The 22,843-nt window shown below is 35.5% G+C and overlaps 1 protein-coding gene across 4 annotated transcripts in view; it reads left to right on the forward strand.

Moving 5' to 3' along the window:
- GALNTL6 (polypeptide N-acetylgalactosaminyltransferase like 6) overlaps positions 1 to 22,843 on the forward strand; it is a 452,994-nt gene that overhangs the window by 208,931 nt on the left and 221,220 nt on the right. For all 4 annotated transcript variants that reach the window (XM_035324503.1, XM_035324500.1, XM_035324501.1 and 1 more), the window contains one exon: positions 1,640 to 1,806. In XM_035324503.1, the coding sequence (XP_035180394.1) occupies positions 1,640 to 1,806 (167 nt within the window). The remainder of the gene's footprint in view (positions 1 to 1,639; positions 1,807 to 22,843) is intronic.

Raw genomic sequence — 22,843 nt, forward strand, 5'->3', positions numbered from 1 at the left:
ACCTACTTAGTGGGAGTTAAAATGCTAAGGGAAAATCTTGCTTTCAGGAAAAGCATAAGAATAACATGCATTTGTTCTACTCCAAGCATCACCGTCAGCAAACAATTGACAACAGTAGGTGGTGGTTTTGATAGGTGGTTTTCTTAATTTGCCAGCTGAAACAGCAATGTATGAGTAATGAGCTTCCTTTGTTGTACTCCTTCCTACAGATAAGTAGAAGAATTCTTACTTTGTCATATTTGTGCAGGGTAGCTGTCCTTTTTTTCAGTGTGCATATGCATTCTACCAGTAAATTACTTAATAAAAGGTTTCAAAAATGTTATTTATGGAAATGGCTTGTCAATAAATTCATTGCTGCTATGTTTTTGGAAGAAATGGCTGACAAATATAAATCTTATTTTTAGGAAAACTTGCAAATACAGAAAATACTGATTTCTAAATGGCATTTGAAAAGTAGAAAGTAACATAAGCTGCAAATATACGGAAAACAGTATTAAAACCTACAGCAGTGTTTGATATGCGTTGCAATTCTTTCTGAATAGCAGCAAACATATCTGTACATTTTTGGACCTAGAAGTTGGAAGTCAACAGATTTCTCTGTCTCTTTGTGTTGATTTATCACAAAGCAGTTAATTTATATTTGTATAGGTACCTTGATCAGAGCATGACTTTCTCTCATGGAAGCAGTAATAATTCAATGTCTTTGTCCCCAGTGGATGTGGCTGAACATGAACTGTCATGTTGTTAGTAGAGGAACGTATCCCATTTACTGCATTTTTTTTTTTTTTTTTTTTTTTTTTTTTTTGGGGGGGGGAATGATAGCCTATCAGTTTCAGTAATCTAAATATTATTTATATGTTATCTGATTTTAGAAGCTAAGGAATTGTAAGACCATTATTTTTAAAGAGTATGGATTTTGGTCAAATGTGCAAACACTTCAATATTAAAAATGATCAAGTTTAAGCACTGTTGTTAGATGCTATTCAATTACAATGCAGAAGGTACAGTGCTTTCATTTACTGAAAGAAAGGCTGTTTTACGTTTTCTTCTATTTTCAGAACTATATGTTGTGCTATCTATACATATAGTAGCAGAAATTATTTTGGACATCTAGATGTATTTTGGAGTTGTACTTGTAGATGTTGTACTTGTGGATGTTGTTGCATATTTTCAATGTGTCAACCAGGAAAATAACACTGAATTGTTTCTAGCATTTTTTTTCTGGGTAGAGCAAACTGTTTTTATAAGTGTTGTTTGCCATGGTCAAAGAAGGATCATTTCAGGTTTTATTTTCCTTCATGATAAATATCAGGAATCTTTCTAATAAGAGGATTTGAGTTCTAAAAATGTTGCAGAATATATGTTCTGAATATAATATTTCAGGATAAAGATTCTAGTGAAGAAAAAGAAATCTAACTCCAGCCAGTGAACTTCAGTTCCTTTTCTGTTTTGTTCAGAGTTATTGTATGTTGCCTGCAATATACTTTTTTTTTTTTTTAATGAACTAGTTATTCTCACATGAAAGTACTGTTTTATTATACTGTTGGATTTTATTCCAGAAACAGTGATGGTTTACTGGCCTAAGCAGCTGGTGTATATGCCAAGGCAGACTTACACAACTCTTTTCTTTTCTCTCTAGCTGTAAGCACAAGGTGTACTTGGAAAAGCTACCAAATACGAGCATAATTATTCCATTTCATAATGAAGGATGGACTTCACTCTTGCGAACAATACACAGTATTATCAACCGCACTCCAGACAGCCTGATAGCAGAAATCATTCTTGTGGATGACTTCAGTGACAGAGGTAAGGCCCAGTTGGTTTTGTTTTAATTTGAAATTTGTATTGCACTGTGGTCTCTATAGAAACTAGAGCAACAAAAATTGAAGAAAAAATAGCTGCTGAACTGCTTTCCTTGAAGTACTATTTGATTGTTAGCTAGGGGAAAAAGAAACTTTTTTTCCTTGCTAAATGTGCTTTTGTTTTATCTTACATGAATACTGAAAAGGCAAGAGATTATGAATTGTTTATTGGTCTTTATTGGCAAAGTGTTTGAATACGTTGTTTCTGAAATACTGCAAATTGTTAGTGCTTCGTCATCCTTTCCTTCTAGGCTTCATTTTTACTCTGAATTTTTAACTTTTGCAATTTTGGATGGATGCAAGTCATTTGTCTTTAATCCTAAAAATATATTGAATTGGGCAGTTTCTTGTTCTGGTATAAATTTACCATATAGAAAAATGAGACTGTTTTGAACGGAATGTAAAAAAAATAATTAAAACAATAATTAAAGATTTTGCTTTAGAATAGTTAATCAAAGTTCATGACATCTCTGTATAATAAAATTAAGATAAATGACAATCTAATGAATTTTGCCATCAATATTTCTTGAATGCAACACAACAGTGGAATACTCTCAAGGTCTTTGGATGAAATTTAAGTTTCTTAGGTAAAATTAATTCATAACAATTATATGGAACATGGATGTATTTTATTACTTTCAATTTTATGCACTTCTTTTAGGAATTTAAATGTGAAAAGATTTGTGTCTTTTGGTTGGTTTGGGATTTTTCTGAATGCTGGTTTCTATTGAAATAACAATCAGTAATTGATTGTTGAAATAACATCCTTTACTAATACGTATTTGAGTATTGTTTTGAGTAGACTGATAGAAAACAGAAGAGAATAATGCTCATTGCTGACATATAGGTATACCTTTGTCTCAGCCAGGAGCTTATAGCAAAAGGTTTCTGACCTGTTATGGTGAGAAGCCCCTAGGTGAACAAGAGGGATATTAGTAGAGCATTCCTTCAGTGTAAGATTTCAGTAAAACTTTAATTTGATGTTTCAGGGGTTAGAAAGATGAATGGTGCACACATCTCTTACCCTTTTGTCTCTGCTGTTTTAGTTGCAATATGTCCTTTGATGAACTGCCTCTCTATCTGTAATGTAATTTTAGAGAAATCATAAAGCAAGTAGAGTTCTGTCTTTTCCGTGCGTATAGAAAGTAGACAATAGATGATGAAAGTTTTCAAAAACAAGAAGTGTAAAGTAAGACAATTGTTCTGCAGGCTAACAATTTCCTAGTAGTAAAACAACTTACCAGAAAGTCTGTAAGTTGTTTTTATGAAGCTTCTGACTACTAAAAAAAGCTTCTTGTCGTGAGAGACCAGCTATTTAATGTATGCTCAATCTGGTGATGCTGCAGTGTTTTTCTTTAATCAAAGGCCATACTGACTATGTACTTTTAAATGTGATAATGTTTTAAAAAGCTTATACTGCCCAGTTACAAGAAAAAGGACTAATGCCATTAAACAGAGAATATAGTCATTTTTATTCCTCTTTCTGGAAATGCCCTAGCTTACGTTCTGCTGCTTGCAGATATTTTGGATATTATATTGCAGGTATTTGGGGAATAAATATCTGTAATATTAATTCCTAAAAAAATTACAGAAATCTCCTATGTCGTCTTCATTTTGAGTTACATAAACCTATCTAACTTCTCAGTGGAGCAGTTTTCATCTGGAAGAAGTGGTTTATATAGTATAGAAATGCTTAATAGTGTCTGGTTTGAAAGTCTTAAACTTATTAAGAAGACTTGAATGGAGCTGGGTCAAGAACTGTTGTATCATGAGAGAGGTTTACTGATTTCTTTTTTTGTTACTAAAAACAAAGATTAGTAATTTGTTTTTGAATGGGTGCCAGTTTTGAATTTGAGCATATTTGGTAGCATATTTGTGTTTTGGGAATAGCTTTTTAACATCTGACAAATGTCTTAGCATCTCTACTTTCTGAAATCAATAGCATTGAACTTCAAGTCAGTTAAATCATTTCTGTGTATCTAAAGTGAGGTTTTTTCTTGTATTTGTGATACCCTAAACTGTATTTTAAATGACACTACATTGTGTTTTCTTGTGCCTTTTTTGTCTTTTGAAGACACAGGCTACGTGTAGTATAGATAGGTTATTTAATGTTGGAAAAAAAGTCTGTCTACACCTCCTCAGTAATCTCTTCCCAGTTCATAACAATATTTTTTAAAAGTGTTTGAATAACACCCCTTTTCAAGTTTCTACTTACTCTCAACTACTCTAGTTCTAACAAGGATTGTCTCTTGATAACAATGTCTTAGATTTTTGTAAAAGGGAAAAGTTTAGTTAGTCAAAGTAGAGAGAAACACTAGCCATTTAATCACTACTATTAAAATAACAGCTATTGAAACATCCCATTCTCCAATACAGCCCCACCCCAGGGGTGTATGTAACACTAATAATAGCGTTTTTAGTCCTTCACTTGTTTTTGCAGGGACTGACAAGAGCAGTGAAGTAGTGTGAAAGGCACTGATGACAAAGACAGATCAGGTCAAAAATGAAGTGAGTTCAATTGTTTTCAAAGCTGGTAGAAACATCGTAAGCAAAGTTTATTGCAGTGTTGAAACTAATTAAATCACTATCTGCTTTTGTAATTTCATGAGGCTTCGTATGTCAGCTGACAAAAGGCTACTTCTTACTTTTGTGAAATCAGTTAAAACCATTTAAGTGACACTGTGCATGCTATACTTGTTCCACAGTTTAAGATTATAAAAGAGTTCTCTACTAGGACCCTATTTGTTGATAGTTGAAAGTGAGACTGGAATATTTCAGTACTACAGTTATTTTAGGGGTAGTAATTAAATGGCTGATGTCTTTTTTCTAGTGTGTTGTACTAACCAAACTTTTCCGCCTTAAAAAATTCCAAGAAGTTGTTACCAAGAGACAGTCCTTGTTAGAACTAGAGTAGATGAGAAAAAGTAGGAACTTGAAAGGGGTGTAAAAGAGGGATAAAACATTGTGCTTTTTTGTTTTCATAACCAATACAAATATAAATATGGAAATTCACATATAGAGCTTTTGTAACAGATGATAAGGATATTTTCGTGCATAGCCAGGTACCCACCAGCTTGTTGGTTTGTTGCAAAATCACTTGTGTGCCTTCACAGTATTCATATTCATTTCTTTGTCGTTTGTGATCAAAATGAAAAACTCTAGGCAGTTCATAATATTCACCATAGATTATGACATTTAGATGTTATAAAAGTGAAGGGACAGCTGCACCTTTTTAAATAGCAATATAATGCAGACTAGAGACTTGATATTAAGAATGGGGAGGTAAGCAAATGTTATGAAACTTGGAAGTACCATACGTAGTCATGAAAAAAAAAATCAATATAAAAAACCTGATATGAATATCTGTGGCAGAAGGAAATGTAGATTTAAATATAGGTACCCAAAGTTGCAAAATATCTTTATGTAAGTTTTGGGGCTTATATACTTAAGTACTAAAATAATGTGAGGGAAAAACCTGATAGAATTAGTGGAATTACTTCCAACTCTGTTTCAACAAGTGTGGGGTTTTTGTGTGTTGATTTTTGATTTATGTTGTAATTGTGAGTAAATGAGGGGGTACTGGCAAGACTAAAAGAAGCTCGGTTTATAGTTTGCAGAAGCTCTTCCACATGTCTAAGGAATACATTGTCTGTTAAGTTCTGTAACAGGGAAGTATTACCTTCTACTTAGTCTGCCTTGGAAATCTCTCGTTAGGGAACAGTTTTCTGACTGACGCCTAAGAATGTTTGTTTTTACCCTTTCCAGCTGACTTGGCAGTCTGCTCTTCATTAAAGACTTCCCCTGAATTATTATACCTCAGCTGTAGGCTCAGGTACCATAGCTTTTCCACAGAAGGTTAATAATATTGCATTATTAGTAAAATATTGCAATATTAGCACTATAAAGTATGCAGAATATTTCGAACTGATTTGAGGTTGCAAATTATTCTAATACCTGATACGTGCAAGCAAAACATGTATCCAAACTGCATGTAAATCAAAGGCCTGTTTTTAATGTATTGTGTGACGTGGAAGCTGAACACTTCAGTGTTGGAGTGTATTGTGTGAGGTGTCTGCAGCGAGCTGTGTAGAAAGGTATACATTTTAAAAAACTTTTATTGTGCTTTTTTGTGTGCCTGTAAAAGAGGAGGGCTTTGTGGGAGGGGAAGGTGATTAGCGTGCAGGTTTGTGTTGTGGATTTTTTTTGGGGGGGGGTGGATCGCTCTGAGGTTGCTGTCTGTTGGCATGCAGATACCTGAAAAGATGGCAATAAGCAGAAGGTGGGCAAGAGCTTTGGAGCAAAGGGCAAAATTGAAATGTAAGCTAGTTGTCTTTGGTTCTGTTACAGTTCTGTATTTACAAAAGAATGCTACAAACTCTAATGTATGTTTCAAAGCTTTAGAGCAAAATAGATTTGCTTTGTACAACAATCAGGTAGGTTGCCAACACCTTTGCTGATAGCTTTGCACATCAGCTTTTATTCCTTTTGTCTTTTAATGGCTTTATTATCATAATAAAGCAGCCTTGTAAACTGTTAATAACACAGCTTGTGGTCACGCATGTAAAAGTGACTTACCGAGCATTTTTTACTTCTTTTTGTGTTTACTTTACCCCCTAGATCTCTAGTATCTATCTATTGTAAGAAAAAAATGAACAATGCCACAGCCAACAGTAAACTTATTAGCAGTAACAATTATCAAACAGTTTTTTAATTGGTTAAAAAATCAGATTTTCTTAGGAGAGGAAAAAATAATTTAAAACTCAGTGGTCAGCAGCTTCTTTTGGGAAAGAACTGATTTCTGTCACTGGCAACAAACTGGTGCTTTGGTGGAAAATGACACTGGAAAATTTTCATTCATGTTAATGAGCTGGCTCCTTCTCATTTTGTCACCTATTGTATTCTTCTCTCTATTTCCCCTTGCTTAACTCTGTTTTGTGCATCATTGCTCATTTCACTTTCAGGCTCCCATAATGTCCCATATCACACAGCATATGCTTTCTGCCAGTTCTCTGTTCTGTGAATAGCCCAAATTAATAATGTGCAGGTCAGTCTGCAAAACCAACCCGTTATTGATTGACTAGGGCTTGATTTGATCAGTCAGTGAACTTCAATGCTGGGGATGCTGTTTGTTTTGTGTGAACAAGGAGAAAGATCTGCTCTACCCTGATTACCCTAATAGCTTGCCAAAGCTTTTCTGGCCTTATGGACATTGTCTGGTCATTGCTGTTGTAACTGTACTGTAACGTTATCATATATTATACTGAAAGCAGAGCAGCTCCAAATATCAGATACAGTGGCAAGCTGTGTTATTTGTTGCATGAAAATTAAATTCTCTGTATTTTACTTGCAGACAGCTAGTTTATGTTACATGTCACTTGTGATTCCAATTTATCAATGCTTGGCTTCGGATCGTGGGCAGATACTCCTTTTCTGATCAAATGAAAAGGAAGGTTGTGTTGTTGAATGACTATTTCATCACAGGTTTCCTATGATTCTCTGATATGGTGAAAACTCGCTACTCCAAAAATTTAAATTCATGTCTAAATATATGATACTAAAAAAAAAAAAAAAAACAAGTCAACCTCTGCAAAACAAACTACTTCTGTCTGTTCCTTTCCTTAAGTTCATGAACCTGTTTTTCAAGACGGTATATAGTTGCTGAATGACTTTTCAGATGTCTACAGTTGCACAATTGATTTATTTTTTCTTAAATATTAATAATTTTCCACCTTTATTTACCAGAGACTATACCTTTGAACTTGGGTGTCTGCCCATCCCTAAAAACTAAACACCCTTTCAAAAAAAAAAAAAGTGTGTGCCTGTGGGGAGTGGGGCACCAAACAGAAGAACACTTCCAGCATCATCAGTGCTGAAGGCATCTAAGGATCATATGGACACAGCTCATTAGCACTTTCTGGAGACACAGCAGGACATGGAATGGGAAACTATGTTAATGGGAAAGTCTGGGATTGCCTCCAGATGCTGTGTATGGTCATAGTGGGAGCAGAAAGGTGGAAGAGGAAGCATCTGTGCTTTTGCAGGTATTATTATACCAAAACCATCAGGATTCCAGGTGAAGTTACTGCATCCAGAACAGACAAATCCCCAGCTGCTGCTGCTGGCTGTAAGGGTAATGAGCTGGGGAGAAATATTGGGCTTTTGAGATCAGGCTGCTTTTGGAACTGATGCTAGCTTGACCATCTGTGTGGAGTTGTGTTGCACGCCATAAATACCTATCGGAAGAGAGCCTGTTTGGCCTTTAGTGTATGTGGTTCTGACTTTGTCTAGCTTGATAGCACTATTATATGACTCAATTGTAAGTATAGTGAACTTTAAATTCTCAAGTAGAAGAAGGTGTTATAAGGTGGATATTTTCTTTCAAACTGTTGATCCTGTACCTGTGGCTGTGCCTTGATGCTTGGAGAGGTATAAAGAGATGTGCTGGATTTTGTTGTCCTAGAAAATGAAATAGCTCAGCTTAAAACTGTGTAAGTCTCATTCCTGTTGGAACTGCTTTAAGCAGTGTGGGAAGCATAAAGAACACTTGCAGTAAATTCAGAATATTATGTTTCTCTAACGCGCGAAGTTTTGCACTGCAGGTTCTGCTACCTGCCCCATGGTTGGAAGTTATATGATAGGAAAGAAACTTCAGAAATCATCTGCTGTAAAGTAGGATTGTAACAAGTGGTGTTGTCACCTTGACTAACTGAATACTAAACTGAAATAACTCAGCTGAACAATTAAGGCTAATTCTGTTTTAGGATTACAGATGAAAACAATTAGTGCTGTAGTTTGTGCACATCAATATTTACAAACAGTGCACTTAAGTCAAGCTGACTTCAATTATATATAACAGTCCTCTGGAGAACACTAGTCACTTTTTACAGGCTGAAGAGATTTGCTTCATTTTGGAACAACTGAGAAAGAAAATAGAACTAAGCACTGAACATTGAATTTGAAGTGTATTTACTGTACTAAAACAGAAGAGGAGTTTCTTTGGTATGTTGTGCGTCTCATTTGCAACAACGTTGAGAGGGAGACAATGTTATTCCTATTACCAACATCAACATCCAAGTACTCTGTTAGAAGTTTTCCTCAAGCAAACCACTTAATGTTAATAAATAAATCAAGCAATAGGAAAATAAATGCTAATAAGTCCTTGGATAAGGCTTGGTACTTGATGTAACTGAAGTACTTGAAATAGTTAATTCCTCAGGAAAAAAGATGGTTGTGTGTACTTCTGTGGAACTGTAATGAGAAAAACAAGTAAGCTTTTGAAACCAATTATACACACCACCATCCCCCCACTAATCTTCCATATTGTTCTGGGTGAAAGCTTTGCTGCATCAAGAGGGAGGGATTCACTCAAGTTAGTTTCCAATCAGCCGAAAGTGCTGGGCCAGATCCTGGTATCTTTAAAGTGGCTGGAGGCTGGGGAACCTGGAAGCAACTTGCAGAATCTGTGCCTGCGATGTAAAACCAGCCTTCTGTGAAGGATGAAGTGTTCAGACACATCTTGCCACATAAGAGCACTCTGTGTTTATCATCCTGTCTTCTTGAAGTGTCTGTCCCTGTGGTACATCATGGACAGAAGGGAGATTGCTGAGAACAAGAGGCAGTGCTGCACATTAGACCAACCCAGTTCTTGCCTCTTAACCTGGGAAGGATTAATGAGCTGTTAGTAACGAGGCAGCTCAGTGACCCTATCAATTACGCTGTGATTCTTGCAGCAGGCACATCACCTAGAAAGAGGACTTGTAAGTGAATCTGTCATCCAAAAGTCATCCCAAACACTTGCTGACATCTTAGGTATTTGAAAGCTGTAAATTTGAGAGAGCTAATATTTGTAATTGGTATCTTGAAAGCTCTTGTCAAGTGTTCTCTCATTAACCATAGTGATGGCAGGTGTTTGCAATACTCAGAGCAAGTCACATAGATGTAGTGTGAGAAAGTAGGTATGAATTCAGGTACCTATTAGCTCTATAGCTGAATAGTTATACCTACAGCAATTAGCCTTACCAGCTGGGAAACCTATTATACCAGTCATATAATTGTACAAAGGTAAAGATAGTTGTTTTCCACTCCTTCAAGAATTTGCAATGGCCACACCGCTGATTATCGTAACATCCAGGAACCCAGATCAATTTCAGCAACATCAACTGGGCTGTTGATATCACTGATAGTGTAAGCAAACCTTTTAAGAAGTAGAGTTTAATGGAGCAAAACTTTGAAGTGATGTTCATCTTAATTTTAGCATATTACTGCTTCGTGTGCTCTACATCAGAAAAATGACAAGGGACTGACCCTCTTATAAAGTTAAATGCTTTTAATTCAAAGCTGATAAAATCTCCTTAAAATAATATATCAGCATATTTAAAATAAAGCAAAAGGACAAATAGGAAATTGAACAAACGCAATTTCAAGATGTCTGTATTGACTAGAGGTCTGACTGAACATAGGGTTTATATTTTTATATGTGGGATATGGAGCTATAAAATGTCCTTTCCATTTCCTCTACAATGCACTCTAACAGATGCTATTTGAATTTTATTAAAGATGTATCTGCCACTTGGACTTGCTTCTAGTCAAAACAGTGGGCTTCTACCATGAGTGTAACAAGTACAATTTAAAGGATACCTGAGCATGAGTTTGAATAAACTGATTTGGCTTTGTAATACCAGATTTTTCATGCTTCACTGTCCCTTCTCAATTTTGATTATTTAATATTATGATTTCTGCTGTGGCTTTTTATTTCCAAATTGCGGATTACAGGCTTTTGCCTACAGCTACTGGATGTGCCTTGCAATAGCAGTTTTATTACTGAAGGCATTGTGACTTGACAGAATGGTCTTACCCATGGGAAAAGAAATGGTTACCCTGAGGATGAGAGTTAGCTCAGAAGAATACTGATCATCTTGAAAGTGTCTGCAGCCCATCTCAAAATGCTCTCCAATTGCTGTAGTGCAAGAATATTGTCATGTGAGTAAAGGAGTGGGAAGAACTTGCAGTAATTGAGATTGTACACTTCACCTACGCTGAACTGATTGCAAATGTGGATGCAGTGGGAGCAATGTAGGACTGCTCCCACCTCTCACGCCCCAATACTGCTTTCACTCAGACAATCGAGATGCACCTTGTTTATTAGCGTTGCATGACTGGACTTCTTGTATGATAGCATTTTTTATTTATTTTCCTTCAGGTTAAATAAATAAGCATTTTGAGTTACTTATGGAGGCTGTTTCCAGTAGCTCTGTTTTGGTGAACTTTTCTGGGTCTTTTCCTTCCCATTGTGAAATGTTTGCTGGATGGGCATCATGCTGGGGACTGTAGGCTGTGTTCATTTCAAATGTAAATATGTAAAGATATTTTTAGTACATTAACAAGGTGGTACCAATTAGCAGCTTGTACTTTGCAAGGTTGTCCTCTGTGCGTCAACTTCTAAAAAATGCTTATTGCCATCCTTGTATTGAGTGTCGTTCACTAGGTATATCCTAAGGGTTCATAGAATCATTTTGGTTGGAAAAGACCCTTAAGATCATCAAACCCAACAAATCACCTACCAAGGCTAGGAGGAAGATTCAGAAATACATCAGTACATTCCTTCAGTGATCTTGAAATATCAGAAGCATATACATGTAGTAGAATAAATGCATTCTAGTTTTGAGTTCATTTTTTTCTATTTTTCTACTATACATCTCAGATTTGATAATTTAACCCTATAAAAATGTGGCTGAAATTGGATTATTTAAGAATTCTTCATATGAAATAGATGTGATCTCATAACTAGTAAAGAAACTTCCTAAACACAAATAAATGTTGGTTTCTATATCAGCTCTTCTTTCAAACATCAGCTGTTTGCTTTCCAGTTGAAAAAGCATGATTGTATTGCAACGATACATTATACAATTTGACAAAAGCCTTGAACAATTAGCTTAGTTACCTTCTTCAGCTATCACAGTTTATGAACTATGGAGAAGATGGATATTAGTAGCCCAAAGAAGTGGAAAATGCATACTCCTTTCACATTTCTGTACAATCCTTCCTTTCTAAGTGTTAAGAAAATCCCTTTATTTTTATTTAAAGAAAATACATAGTTGTCACTATGAATAGGTGATCTTGGGAGTCACCCAGACATTTAGCAATGCTTTGCTGGTACTTCCACTACTTCAGTGAGAAGTGTAATGGAAATGTTAATTAACTTTTACATCTTTAGGCAACAAATAACGAAGCATTCAGCATGGAAGTCTTGAGTCAGATGGTGTGGGATAGTAGTTGATATTCATTGCAGTGGAGATCTCACGTGCATCCATTTAAGCTGTGGGGGATTCTCTGTTATTTGGTGTCAGGAGTACAGAGCTGAAATCTTACGTAGTACTGGTTTTATAAGCTAATCAACAAGTTTTTGCCCTAGTATACAGCTAGAAGGTACTTGTCGCAAAGGTTAGTGTTCTGGTCTTTAGCAGTTTTCTTTAATTAGAAATCTTTTTTTTTTTATTATTTTTTTTTTTGTATCTGATTGTTAGAGTTTCAATGCTCTCCTTACTTTAAATAACTCATCTTCTCAGTGTATACAGAATGGGCTGGTAGCTTTCCGTTTTCAAAGTTAAGCGTGGTTTAGCAAGCTTTTGAATTAACATCCGAGTAGTCTTTCTGAATACAGTAGTTTGTTATATAGGGCTGTCTTAATTGCGACATTTGAGTTCACCTATGTAGACTTTCAAAAATGTCTCTTCCCCTTCCCTGAACACAGACTTTCAAGTAGGTTTATAATCACCAAGCACAATAATAACAGTACTGTATCATGAGTTATGTTTTATGCATTTTGAAGAAAGTAACTTCAGGAAACCTCATACTTTATTTTACCACCTTAAAACAAGGCAATAAACATTACTTCTCCTTTTCAGTTTGCATATCTTGGGTGAGCCCGAATGCTGCTAATTTTATTTGAAATATATTTCTGATAGTATAAATGAGCAGTTGTTTTCCTGTTTGTTCACTGTCACCAAACTTTACATATGGGTAAGAAATAAAAGTGGCTAGTGCAAGCAAAAGTACAAGATCACCAATGCATGAAATTGTGATCATCACTTGTAAGAGATTTTTAAACTGTGATTGTCAGTAGTAAAATTCTGTATTAGCCTCATCCTGTAAAAGCACTTAGGATCAGATACTGGGTGTGAATAATAGCTTCTAAAAATTTCTCTGGAGGGAGACTGGGAGAATGCTGATTTGGTTGCTAACTATATATTTCCTGAAATGAACACGGAAGTCTTTTTCAGAATGGTCCGTATGTGTAGGATTGCAAGTGAGTGTTTAATTTTCAAATCTTAATGGTGACCTAGAGAAAAAAAATCTGTAATGACTTAAGCAAATGAGTGCCTTCAGAGCTTTATAGGTGAGGAACAAAAGTTTGTCCAGTCCTATTAATTTGGTAACCCTGACAAAATCAGAAATGTTTAAAGAGCTCTAATAGCTGTTCTGACCTTGTTTCAGGCATAGAGTAAAACAGATAATAATTTCAGCTTCCATTAAAGCTCTGGTATACATTAGTTCTGTCAAAACAAAACAAAATGAAGGATTGCCTACAAAATATTTTCTGTCTGAGTATTAAAAGCACTGCAATTCATTTGTATTCATTTAATCTCAATGCTTTTCAGTTGAGATAACACGATACATAATTTGACAGCATTTGTTTCCAATGATTCTTTCCTGGCTAATGGCAAGCAGTTCCCCCATCATCTGTATTTATTTAATTTATCTTGCATAATTGAAGGCCCTATTGCCAAAAACATCTATTTTGCTTAGTATTTTATGTCTTTATGCAGATTTTTATTTTGTGCAGTCAAAAATCAAAAGCGTACTTATGCGTGTTTGTTCATTGCTCTGTGCATCTTGGATGTCTCACAGGAGGCATTAATGACGTATGGAATTGTCTAGTTACAAATCTTCTTGTATAAAAATGCAATTATAATTTTGATTAGCTCAAAAAGGAGTATTTTGTTCCTCTCAAAAATCACTATCCAGACAATTCAGCCAACTTTGGGGGCTTTTCTGAATGTGCTCTGTTTTCCCAAATTAAGCTCATGCATTTTCTTCAGGCAGATGGGCAATTTTATCAAGTTTATAAATGGTTGAACGCTTTAATGGATCTGTCATGCACAGTTTGTTTTTTGAATGTTGCTGATTTGTGCATAAAACATTACTAACCTGTATCTAGCAATTAAAAAGGATTTATTTCAGTAGAGCTGGGTTAAATCAGGCTTTCCAAGTTAGAAGTTCCACACTCAGTGGATGGTTTTGGTGAAAAAGGCAGTGCCAGGAGCTAGGTAACTGCCAGGAGCTTTTGGACATTGCCCTCTGCCTTCTGAAGTCACAGGTGAAAAGTGTTTTTCACCTGTGACTTCTTTGCATTTTATCAAGTTGTATGCTTATGCTTTCTGAGATTTCATGCCTCATTTTTTTTACAGTTTTGCAGGGTTGCTGCATAATTCTGCTGAGACACAACCAGCACATTTAGGCAAACAAATCTCTTGTGCTTTTTTCTTTTTTTGCCAGCAACCTTTGTTCACCTCTTATCAGAACCCCCCGTTTCTGTCCTTCCACACAAACATTCAATAAATAAGCATTAAGACAAATGATTGAAACTTGAAGATAATGATGAAGATAAACTGTGTATCTTAAAAAATAAAGTGTAAATATTCATGAAAAGCTAATGTATAATTTAAAACATGTTTGAAGGTAGCGTATCCAGTCTATTGCTAATAGTTTTTATGTAAGATTGGCATGAAAGGTCACCACTGAAGCACAAGAACTCTCCTGCAGTGTCTCAACAAAGCAGAGTGCCCTACACAATATGGAAAATCCCAACCACTTAGAATGGGTAGCCATTAGGGAATTTGTTTCAGTATGATGGAGAGAACCCGTCTAATTACACGTACTTGCCGTATGGTTTATGGGTGTATGGCACTAAGAGATGCAGAATTGCTTTCAGTCTCTTCTGATTTGGAAAAATGATTATTGCTGTTATATTTTTAGATCTATGAAGTTAATCTCTCGTACTGTTAGGTCAGGATACCTTTCAGAATATTTTTTAGCTGTAGAAAAAGAAAAAAAAAAAAAGGTAATGCGTAATACTAATTTGCAGGCAAAATGTTGACCCTAATAGGGATCTAAATACCTTGAATAGATAGTAATCTCTCAACTTCCTCTAGCTAGTTGGTGACTGAAACATGAAAAGCAAATGCTGTTTTATGGACTGATATTCATTTTAATGGTTAAGCTGGTTCAATGCTCTTCTCTTTATACTGTGCTACACTTGTGCCCAGAAAAGAGGCTATGTAAATGCATCCCAACACGCGCCAAGTAACTTCTGACGGCAAACTTCAAACGGCCTGTGCAAGTATCTGCAAATAACGAGGATGGAATATGCTGTACTCACAGACCTGCTCCGCTAGTGGTGCTGACAAGAGGGATTGGACACAGCGGTTTCCAGTTTCTGAAGGCTGAAAAGCATCTGAGCTTTGCCTGTAATTGCTTGAAGGGCAACAGAGCTAATTTAGAAAATAGAGCTGACAATTCCTTTTAAGAGTGCTGTTTGTGCACAGCTATAAAAATAGCAAACTGTAGCTTTAGCAGAATAGATGTGAGTTTGCTGTTTTACTCTTTCTGCCTCATTTAATCACAGAAGAGACCTGAAATAGTTGTCTTAAACGTTTGCAGGTGTGGAACTTTTTTTAAAGAGCATTTTCCCATGCCCTATGGATATTTCTGATATATTCTGGCTATACTGGCTAATATGGTTGCCTGCTCAGTCCAGTATTTTATTTTTGAGAAGTGTAGGATTTGATTGCTCATGCTCTTCCTTTTTCTTTAAGTGTTTCTAGCCATTCTGATTAGCTAAGCAATTATCACTGCCTATAGGGAATGCAAACTGTACAATGGATGGGTGAGACGTGGAAAACTTTCCTGGGTATTGTATGTATCCAGTAACCTTAAAGGCCAAAATACCATTAGTTTATTTCTGACCCCCCCCAAAAAAAAATTACTAAATATTCAAATATAACTTTGTGGATTCATGCCAAATATATGTATATTTTAATCTGTAACTTTTAGAAACATTATTATACAGGAAAAATAGGAAAAATAGTAATATTATATTTATGGAAATTACATTATTTATTTCAGTTACTCTTTTACTGGTTTGTCCATGTTTGAGATGCTTAGTATATGTTTTCTGAAAGAGTAAGTTGTTCTAAAATTATGAAAATGATTATACCTCTTCTGTATTGTGTCAGTTCTCTTCTTTAAATTAGTTGCATTAAGGCCTTGAGCAACAAACTGGTTTTTACCCAGCTTCATAAGAAACATTACTAAAAAGAGCTGAAATGAGCATTTATAGTATTTTCTTTCATGCTTCAATCGAACTAAGCTGCTTCAGGAACTGCGATCAGTTCCTTTTAACAGGAGTTAGCAGCTGCTTCGTGGGTTCTTATGAAAGTGATGGTTGACTAGCACACAACACTGGCAAGGTATGAGCAATCTCATACCTTTGTGAAAATTGCGAATGTTTCAGCATGTGGAGGGAAAAGAATTGATGTGATTAATAATAATGACCTGCAAATCTTATTTTTCTTTCTCATGTAAGATGGAGAAAGTGCAGGGTATAATTAAAATACTTAGATTAAGCCATGGCAAATCAAAGAGATGCAAAACGGCTCATTGCCAGGTCTCTGGTGAAGCAGCTTTGGGATGATATAAAACACCATTCTTTGCTGGTTTTCTGCATGGCTTTAGGGGACTAGTAGTTGTCACGGAGAATTGAAGCAGAGTGATTGATGTGTTAAGGTAAAAAGTCAGTGATGTAATCTTTGTCCCAGAAGGCATGTTGTTCCTTGCTATATCGCCTGTTTTACAAGGAAGGGCTTAGGGTAGATTGATTATGTATGAGGAAGGGTAAACTAGAAGAGTTAGCCAGGAGAATATAGTATTCTTCTAGACAGTTTCCTCTTAAAATTGAACCAAAAATCTATGCAAGTGATGATAATGAAAAGCAAACAACCCTCAAATGAAACATAAGTGAGAAATTTATTATGTGGAAACAGCAAGAAAAAGTTGTCTTTATATTCGTTTCAACAGGAACGTGTGTTTTCACCTGTGTGTGGATCGGTGCTGATGCTTGTCACTTCTGTGTCAGGCTACTCTGCAGGGTACACTATTGAATTTAATGGTGCCTATAGAGTAGTTTCAAAAAACATTAAGGTAGTATTGTTGCCTTCATGTTGTGCATCTTTCTAATGAAAATTATTTTAATTCTAACTTCCTAATTCATATTCCCAAATCTGTGTGTTGTTTTTTTTTAATCTTATTTAAAGAATCAGCATGACTCTTACTTCTTTTTGCTTACATCATTGAGACTTCTGTTACTTAAAGCTGTCTAATTTTATGCTGCAAGCTGGAGAGTATTGTAGGTAAATTGTAATTCCTCTCTAAGCACTTTGACTTCAGCTGGTTTCAGAAAGGTAAGAAGAATTTGAGTATGACTTGTAGCCTTCTGTGTTGAACAAAAGTTCAAGTACAAGATATAATTAAATATAATTAACTTTTCCGGAACTGCTATACAGAATGTCTGTCAGACGTATCAAGTTATCTATTTTTAGTTGAGCAATATGGTATAAAACATTGTTTTTCACTGGAGCATGTCTTAGGGAGAGGAGTGGTGTTTTTATTTATTTATTTTTTATTTTTATTTTTTATTGTATTTAAACCTTAATCTTGCCTTCAGCTTTGTAAATTATCGTTATGATCTGTCCTGAATTTGTTCTCTTTATGTTGGACACTTGCAACCATATTTAACTCTGAAATCTTTCTTCCCTGCCTAGTATTTTGATATCGTACAGTAAATTTGCTTTTACCGTGGCATAATTTTATTTTTTTGCTGTTGTTTTTGTAGTGCTTTTTCAGCAGGGAAGCCAACACCATCTTATCTAATTGAGCAGGGTGAACTTGGCTCCTTAAAATTCCTGCTGCTTTTCCTAATGGTGTCATCCCGGGGAAAGCATATCATTCACTACTTTGCTCTAGCCAGCTGCAGTACTAACCCAGCAGATAAGATTATGCATTTGAGAAACATCATGCTGAACAGATATCTCTGTTGTTGGTACCCAGTGACGTTCCCCAGGCACAGAACATCTCACGTTAACATCTTGTTGTTAACATAATACGAGCAGGGAGAAGGAGATTTGCTGTGGGAACGTTCTCAGGTGGGCCTCAAGGTTTCCATACTTATATGCTTGTTCTGTTTCAAACTTCAACGCTGTTCCCCAGCACCCTGGTTTGATCTCTCGCCTTGCCAGCTGATTATAGCACAGCGACTGCAAATAACTGGTTGTGGTGCCTCAAAGCACATGCTAATGACTCCTAGCGTTTGAACAGCAAGACAAATGGTTGTTGGCCGTGAGATGCAATGAAAGCAAGATGTGTGCTAAGTGCAGTGTACTCTAGTGGCACTACACAAATAACAAATAAGGAAAGATTATATTGTTTTGCACGACTTATTGGAAAAGGATACTTTCTTTCCCTTATGCATATGGCTATCTTTTCCTCCTGTCAAATACCCACTGTCTCAGGAATATGGACATTACTGGAATAGCCATTTATTTTTCCATTCCGTTTTTTAAGGGCAGCTGTGCAGTTTTAGCTTCTATTTTAGTCTCAGCTCTGTGTAGATTTTGCAAATTGTAATAAAAGTGTCTTGAATGGGCATGCCCCTTGCATATTCTTACAGGAAATAATTTCAGGCATACATTTTTCTGAAGTCTACATTCAGGCTTTAGACATCCAGGGTTGATATTTTTCACTGTAGTTTATGTAGCTGTACTGCTGTTACAGCAACTTATGTACATAGTATGAAAAATATGTATCTATAAATAATTTTGTACTAATAAAATTGCCCACCCTGAAATGATACGATCTTCTAAAGGGGATTTCCTTCCTAGTTTCATGTAAGTTTAAACACGAGCTATTCATGTTAGGCTAGATAACCTCACACTGAAGTGGAGGTCTGCAACTATGTAGGGCAAGTTGCTTCTATAATTTGGCTGACCTTTTTGGCATTATATTTATGGTGTGCAATTTCAGATTATGTCTAGCCTCAGCATATAAAGTCAGGTTTGAAAATAATTTGGTAATTCATTATAATAGTACAATATAATACATGTATTTTTAAAAGGGGGGGGGGGTTACAATGAAGAAGTTATTTTGGTCATAGAGTTGTAATTGAGCACTAAAAATGGTTTTAATCAAAGCAGTTATTCAACTCTCAGTTTACTTTTTCCATTAAGTAAACAATACTGAATAGTTTCACTTCAGGATATCAGTTAATACACCAATCAGGCAGCATAGCGTAGCTGGGCTATAGAGTAAGTAAATCCATGAGACCTTTCACTTGGAGAACTTGATCCTTAAAAAGAATAGTCTGTCTCAGTGTTTCATCAGTCACTATGGGATCTCTTTAATTCTGCTTGCATTTCTCTAAGTTGTGCGTTGCAGGCAGAATATAAAAGTGGAGTGTAGGAGATGGGTAGGAGTTATCCGTGATGGAAGTAGAGTGTTGACTCCAAATGCTTCCCTTTTCCCTAACACCTCAACCAGAGCTTCTCCACAGTCTCTGACAACTTCTTCCCTCATTGTCTGGTTTTCTTGCTTGATACTGAGAGACAGCTTGGTCTGGGACGGTCTGGTGCTTTGATGGACTCTAGCACTTTTGTAGTAACAGGCACAAATTGCTCCCAGGATAACAATAAATTATTTGGGTGTTTTCTGTGTTCCTAATTTCTGCTTTTACAGCCTTTCTTCTGGGTTGTCAGATGTGATTTAAGCTGACTGTAGGTCATGACTAAAACAAGAAAAGACAATGAAATACTACAGGACAAAAAGATATATAATATTCTTAACATTATGAATACTTTCAGAATACTATAGTTACTTAAAACATCTTAATTTTTAAAGCATGTGTTTTCATAACAATTTTATTTAGCATATAAAGTTGTGTAAAGTATAAATGTATTATTGTTTTAAACACTGGTTAAGAAACTATACATACATTTCTTACCCATCAGGTGTTTACCAGATTTGTAGGCTGCAGATCAAGTATAATATAAGCATTAAATGTGGTCACACGTCTGGAGGATGCTGCTAGACAGATCATCAGTGAGCAATCCATTTGCCTTGTGAGGTGAATGTTGATTTTACCTGTTCAGACACTGGAGTCTTTTGTGTTGACTTTCAAGAAAGGCAGTGAAAATAGGTTATATGCTCTATGCAATGTCTAAAGCACTGTACTGTTATACAAGGATCTCTTCATTTTTACATGTTTATATATAAATATGATATTACAGTGTTATGTGTGAAAATGAAACGCCAGGGGCTTCAGACCTGCCCAAGTTACAGGAACAGAAGGTAGACTGTAATAAAACACAGGTTTTATTTCTTCCTTCCTCCTGTCTGTTCCTTAACACTTTTTTGCAAAAATGTTAGAGTTTAATGCTTGTCTTCAAATGGTGTACGTTTGCATAGCTGTTGTGACAGCTACACAGGAGAATGTAGAAGAGATTAAACCAGGTAATCTTCCCAGGATTCCAAATACAGCAACTATACGGGCATAGTTGTCTTGGCTGCCTTCTGACTTAGCTGAGCCTTACTGCTCTTATCTTCCAGAAGTGATTGTTATTCTAGGCACTATGTCAAATTAGGTTTTAATGTTTCTTAAGAAAGTACCCACTTTCTAAAACTTAAAGCATGTCTATATTCATTTTATCTAGAGAATAAAATGCCTACAAATTACTGACTGCCCATTAATAACAGTGGCATGGCTTTTTCAATAGTGGCAGAAATTTACGACACAAGGAAATTTCTTTTTTTAAATGCTGTGAAACTGTTTTTAATACTTGTCCAAAAGCTGAGACGCACACAGATTTATTGCAAGTAAATGGGTGCAAATACTGCAACACTAAGGTAAATTAAAAAAAAAAAAAAAGTCTATGGACCCTCTAGGGCTGAGTTTCTTAGTTTCTTCTGTTGTCCTTTTATCCTATTGTATGAAATGCAGCTGGCTGCAGACTCTCTGAAGCAAGCAATATTTTCAGTGTGGGTGTCTGTGCGTGTACACAGAGGCAAACAGAACACAATTCTGATCTCAGCTGGTACCTGTAGGAATTACTAAAAAGCACATAAAAATATAAAGAAATGGGTTGCCTCAGAAGATTAACTCTTAAGCCATCTTTACTATTTACTGTTAATATTTTAAAAAGCCTTAGTCTGAATGAAGCTTGCCATTTCGTGAAGCAGTTATGCTTTTCTGTTCATAAATTATTTCATTTTTTTTTCATTTTTATGTGACAAGTGGAACCTTGATAGTGCCTATAGTTTTCCATTGAACTAGCTTGCAAAATTTTCTTACACTGTGTTTTGAAAATTTTGTTATTTCAAGTACTAAATGACCGTTTGAAGCAGTTAATGCTTCCTGTTTCATGCTTATGTGCATGTAACTTAACTGGTAACCCCATGCTACTAGCTCTGCACTTAATTTCCATCTAGAGTGTGAAAGTCAGTGTGTAGAAGTAGCCTCCATACATCTTAAAGCACTTTTGTTGGAAAAAATGGTAGTTATATACCATTAAAGTGGTACTGGATGTCTGGGAATATATTATATATAATAGATATAGAAATATATATATGTATACTTATATATATATAAATTCTCATATTCTTATATTCTTAAATTAGAATCATAGAATCATAGAATAACCCGAGTTGGAAGGGACCCTTAAGGATCATCAACTCCACCTCCTATATTGTATAGGGTCTGTACAGGGTCAGAGTACTGTTCATAGCCTTTCACCTTGAGGCTGATAGCACATACTTAAAAAGTAGAGGAAGAGGTTAAAAAAAATAGCGAGGCTTATATGAAATACCTTTTCAGCAATGTGTGGCTTAGGAACTTTGAGGCAGAATTATTAGACTTTGATGGCTTTTCCTTCAATGAATTTGTGTAATCCTTTAAAAATATGTTTTCTGACACTGACTTCTGTGTTTACGTGCATATAGTGTAGAGGTATCTGTTTAGTTCACTTTAATTTGCTTTGATACTTGTCAGTTCTTGCATTAAGAATCAGTAAAGGAAGTCAGATCTTTCTACCTTTCCTCCATCATTCATGATTTCACACAGATGGTTGTTACTGCTTTTCAGCAACTTCTTTTCTAGACGGAAGACTACCTACCATTTTTAATATTTTTTGTTCAGAAATATTTTTATAAACTCTTGATCTTTCACTGTGACATACCTCAGTAGTATTGAAGATCCATGCAGACAATAAGTTTGTGTGGCATAAGGAGATTTTGTTTTCTTTATATTCTATTTCTTATTTGTATTGCTAGTGAACATTGAGCTGTCATTTCCAATGAGATACAGATTTATATCGAGTATTTTTTCTTAGTAGTTGTCGGCTCAAAGACAATCATGTATGTTTGAAGTTAGCCTTTTCTTTCCATGTGATTACTTTGTGTTGAAATTCATCTGCTATCCGGATATCGATGGAAATATTTAGTGTTTTTACTAGCCTAAAAACTACATATTTTCAGTGAAAAAAAAAATAATAATTTCACTATTAACTCTTTTCTGACTCAAATATGAGTATGCTGAAAAGCAGTCCTTAAATAGGTCTTAGTGTAATTCCAGGGTTGGTTTCCCTCTGATGTGTGGAGTAGCAATTTGCCTATCAGTAATCTTGTGATCAGATGCTAATCCTTTCATGAAAGGAATTTTCCCTCCCTAGCATTTTACTTGCTTTCTCTTTTTATGTTTGTTAAAAATAACATAGATAATATGATAATCTATCCGTGCAAGAATTCTTTAGTTTCATACACTTTCTATCAGTTTTCTTGATACTGGTGTCAGACTTACGGAGTTGTAGTTTCCCAGATGC

This window comes from Oxyura jamaicensis, chromosome 4 (assembly GCF_011077185.1).
Source record: "Oxyura jamaicensis isolate SHBP4307 breed ruddy duck chromosome 4, BPBGC_Ojam_1.0, whole genome shotgun sequence".
NCBI classification, from domain to species: Eukaryota; Metazoa; Chordata; class Aves; order Anseriformes; family Anatidae; genus Oxyura; species Oxyura jamaicensis.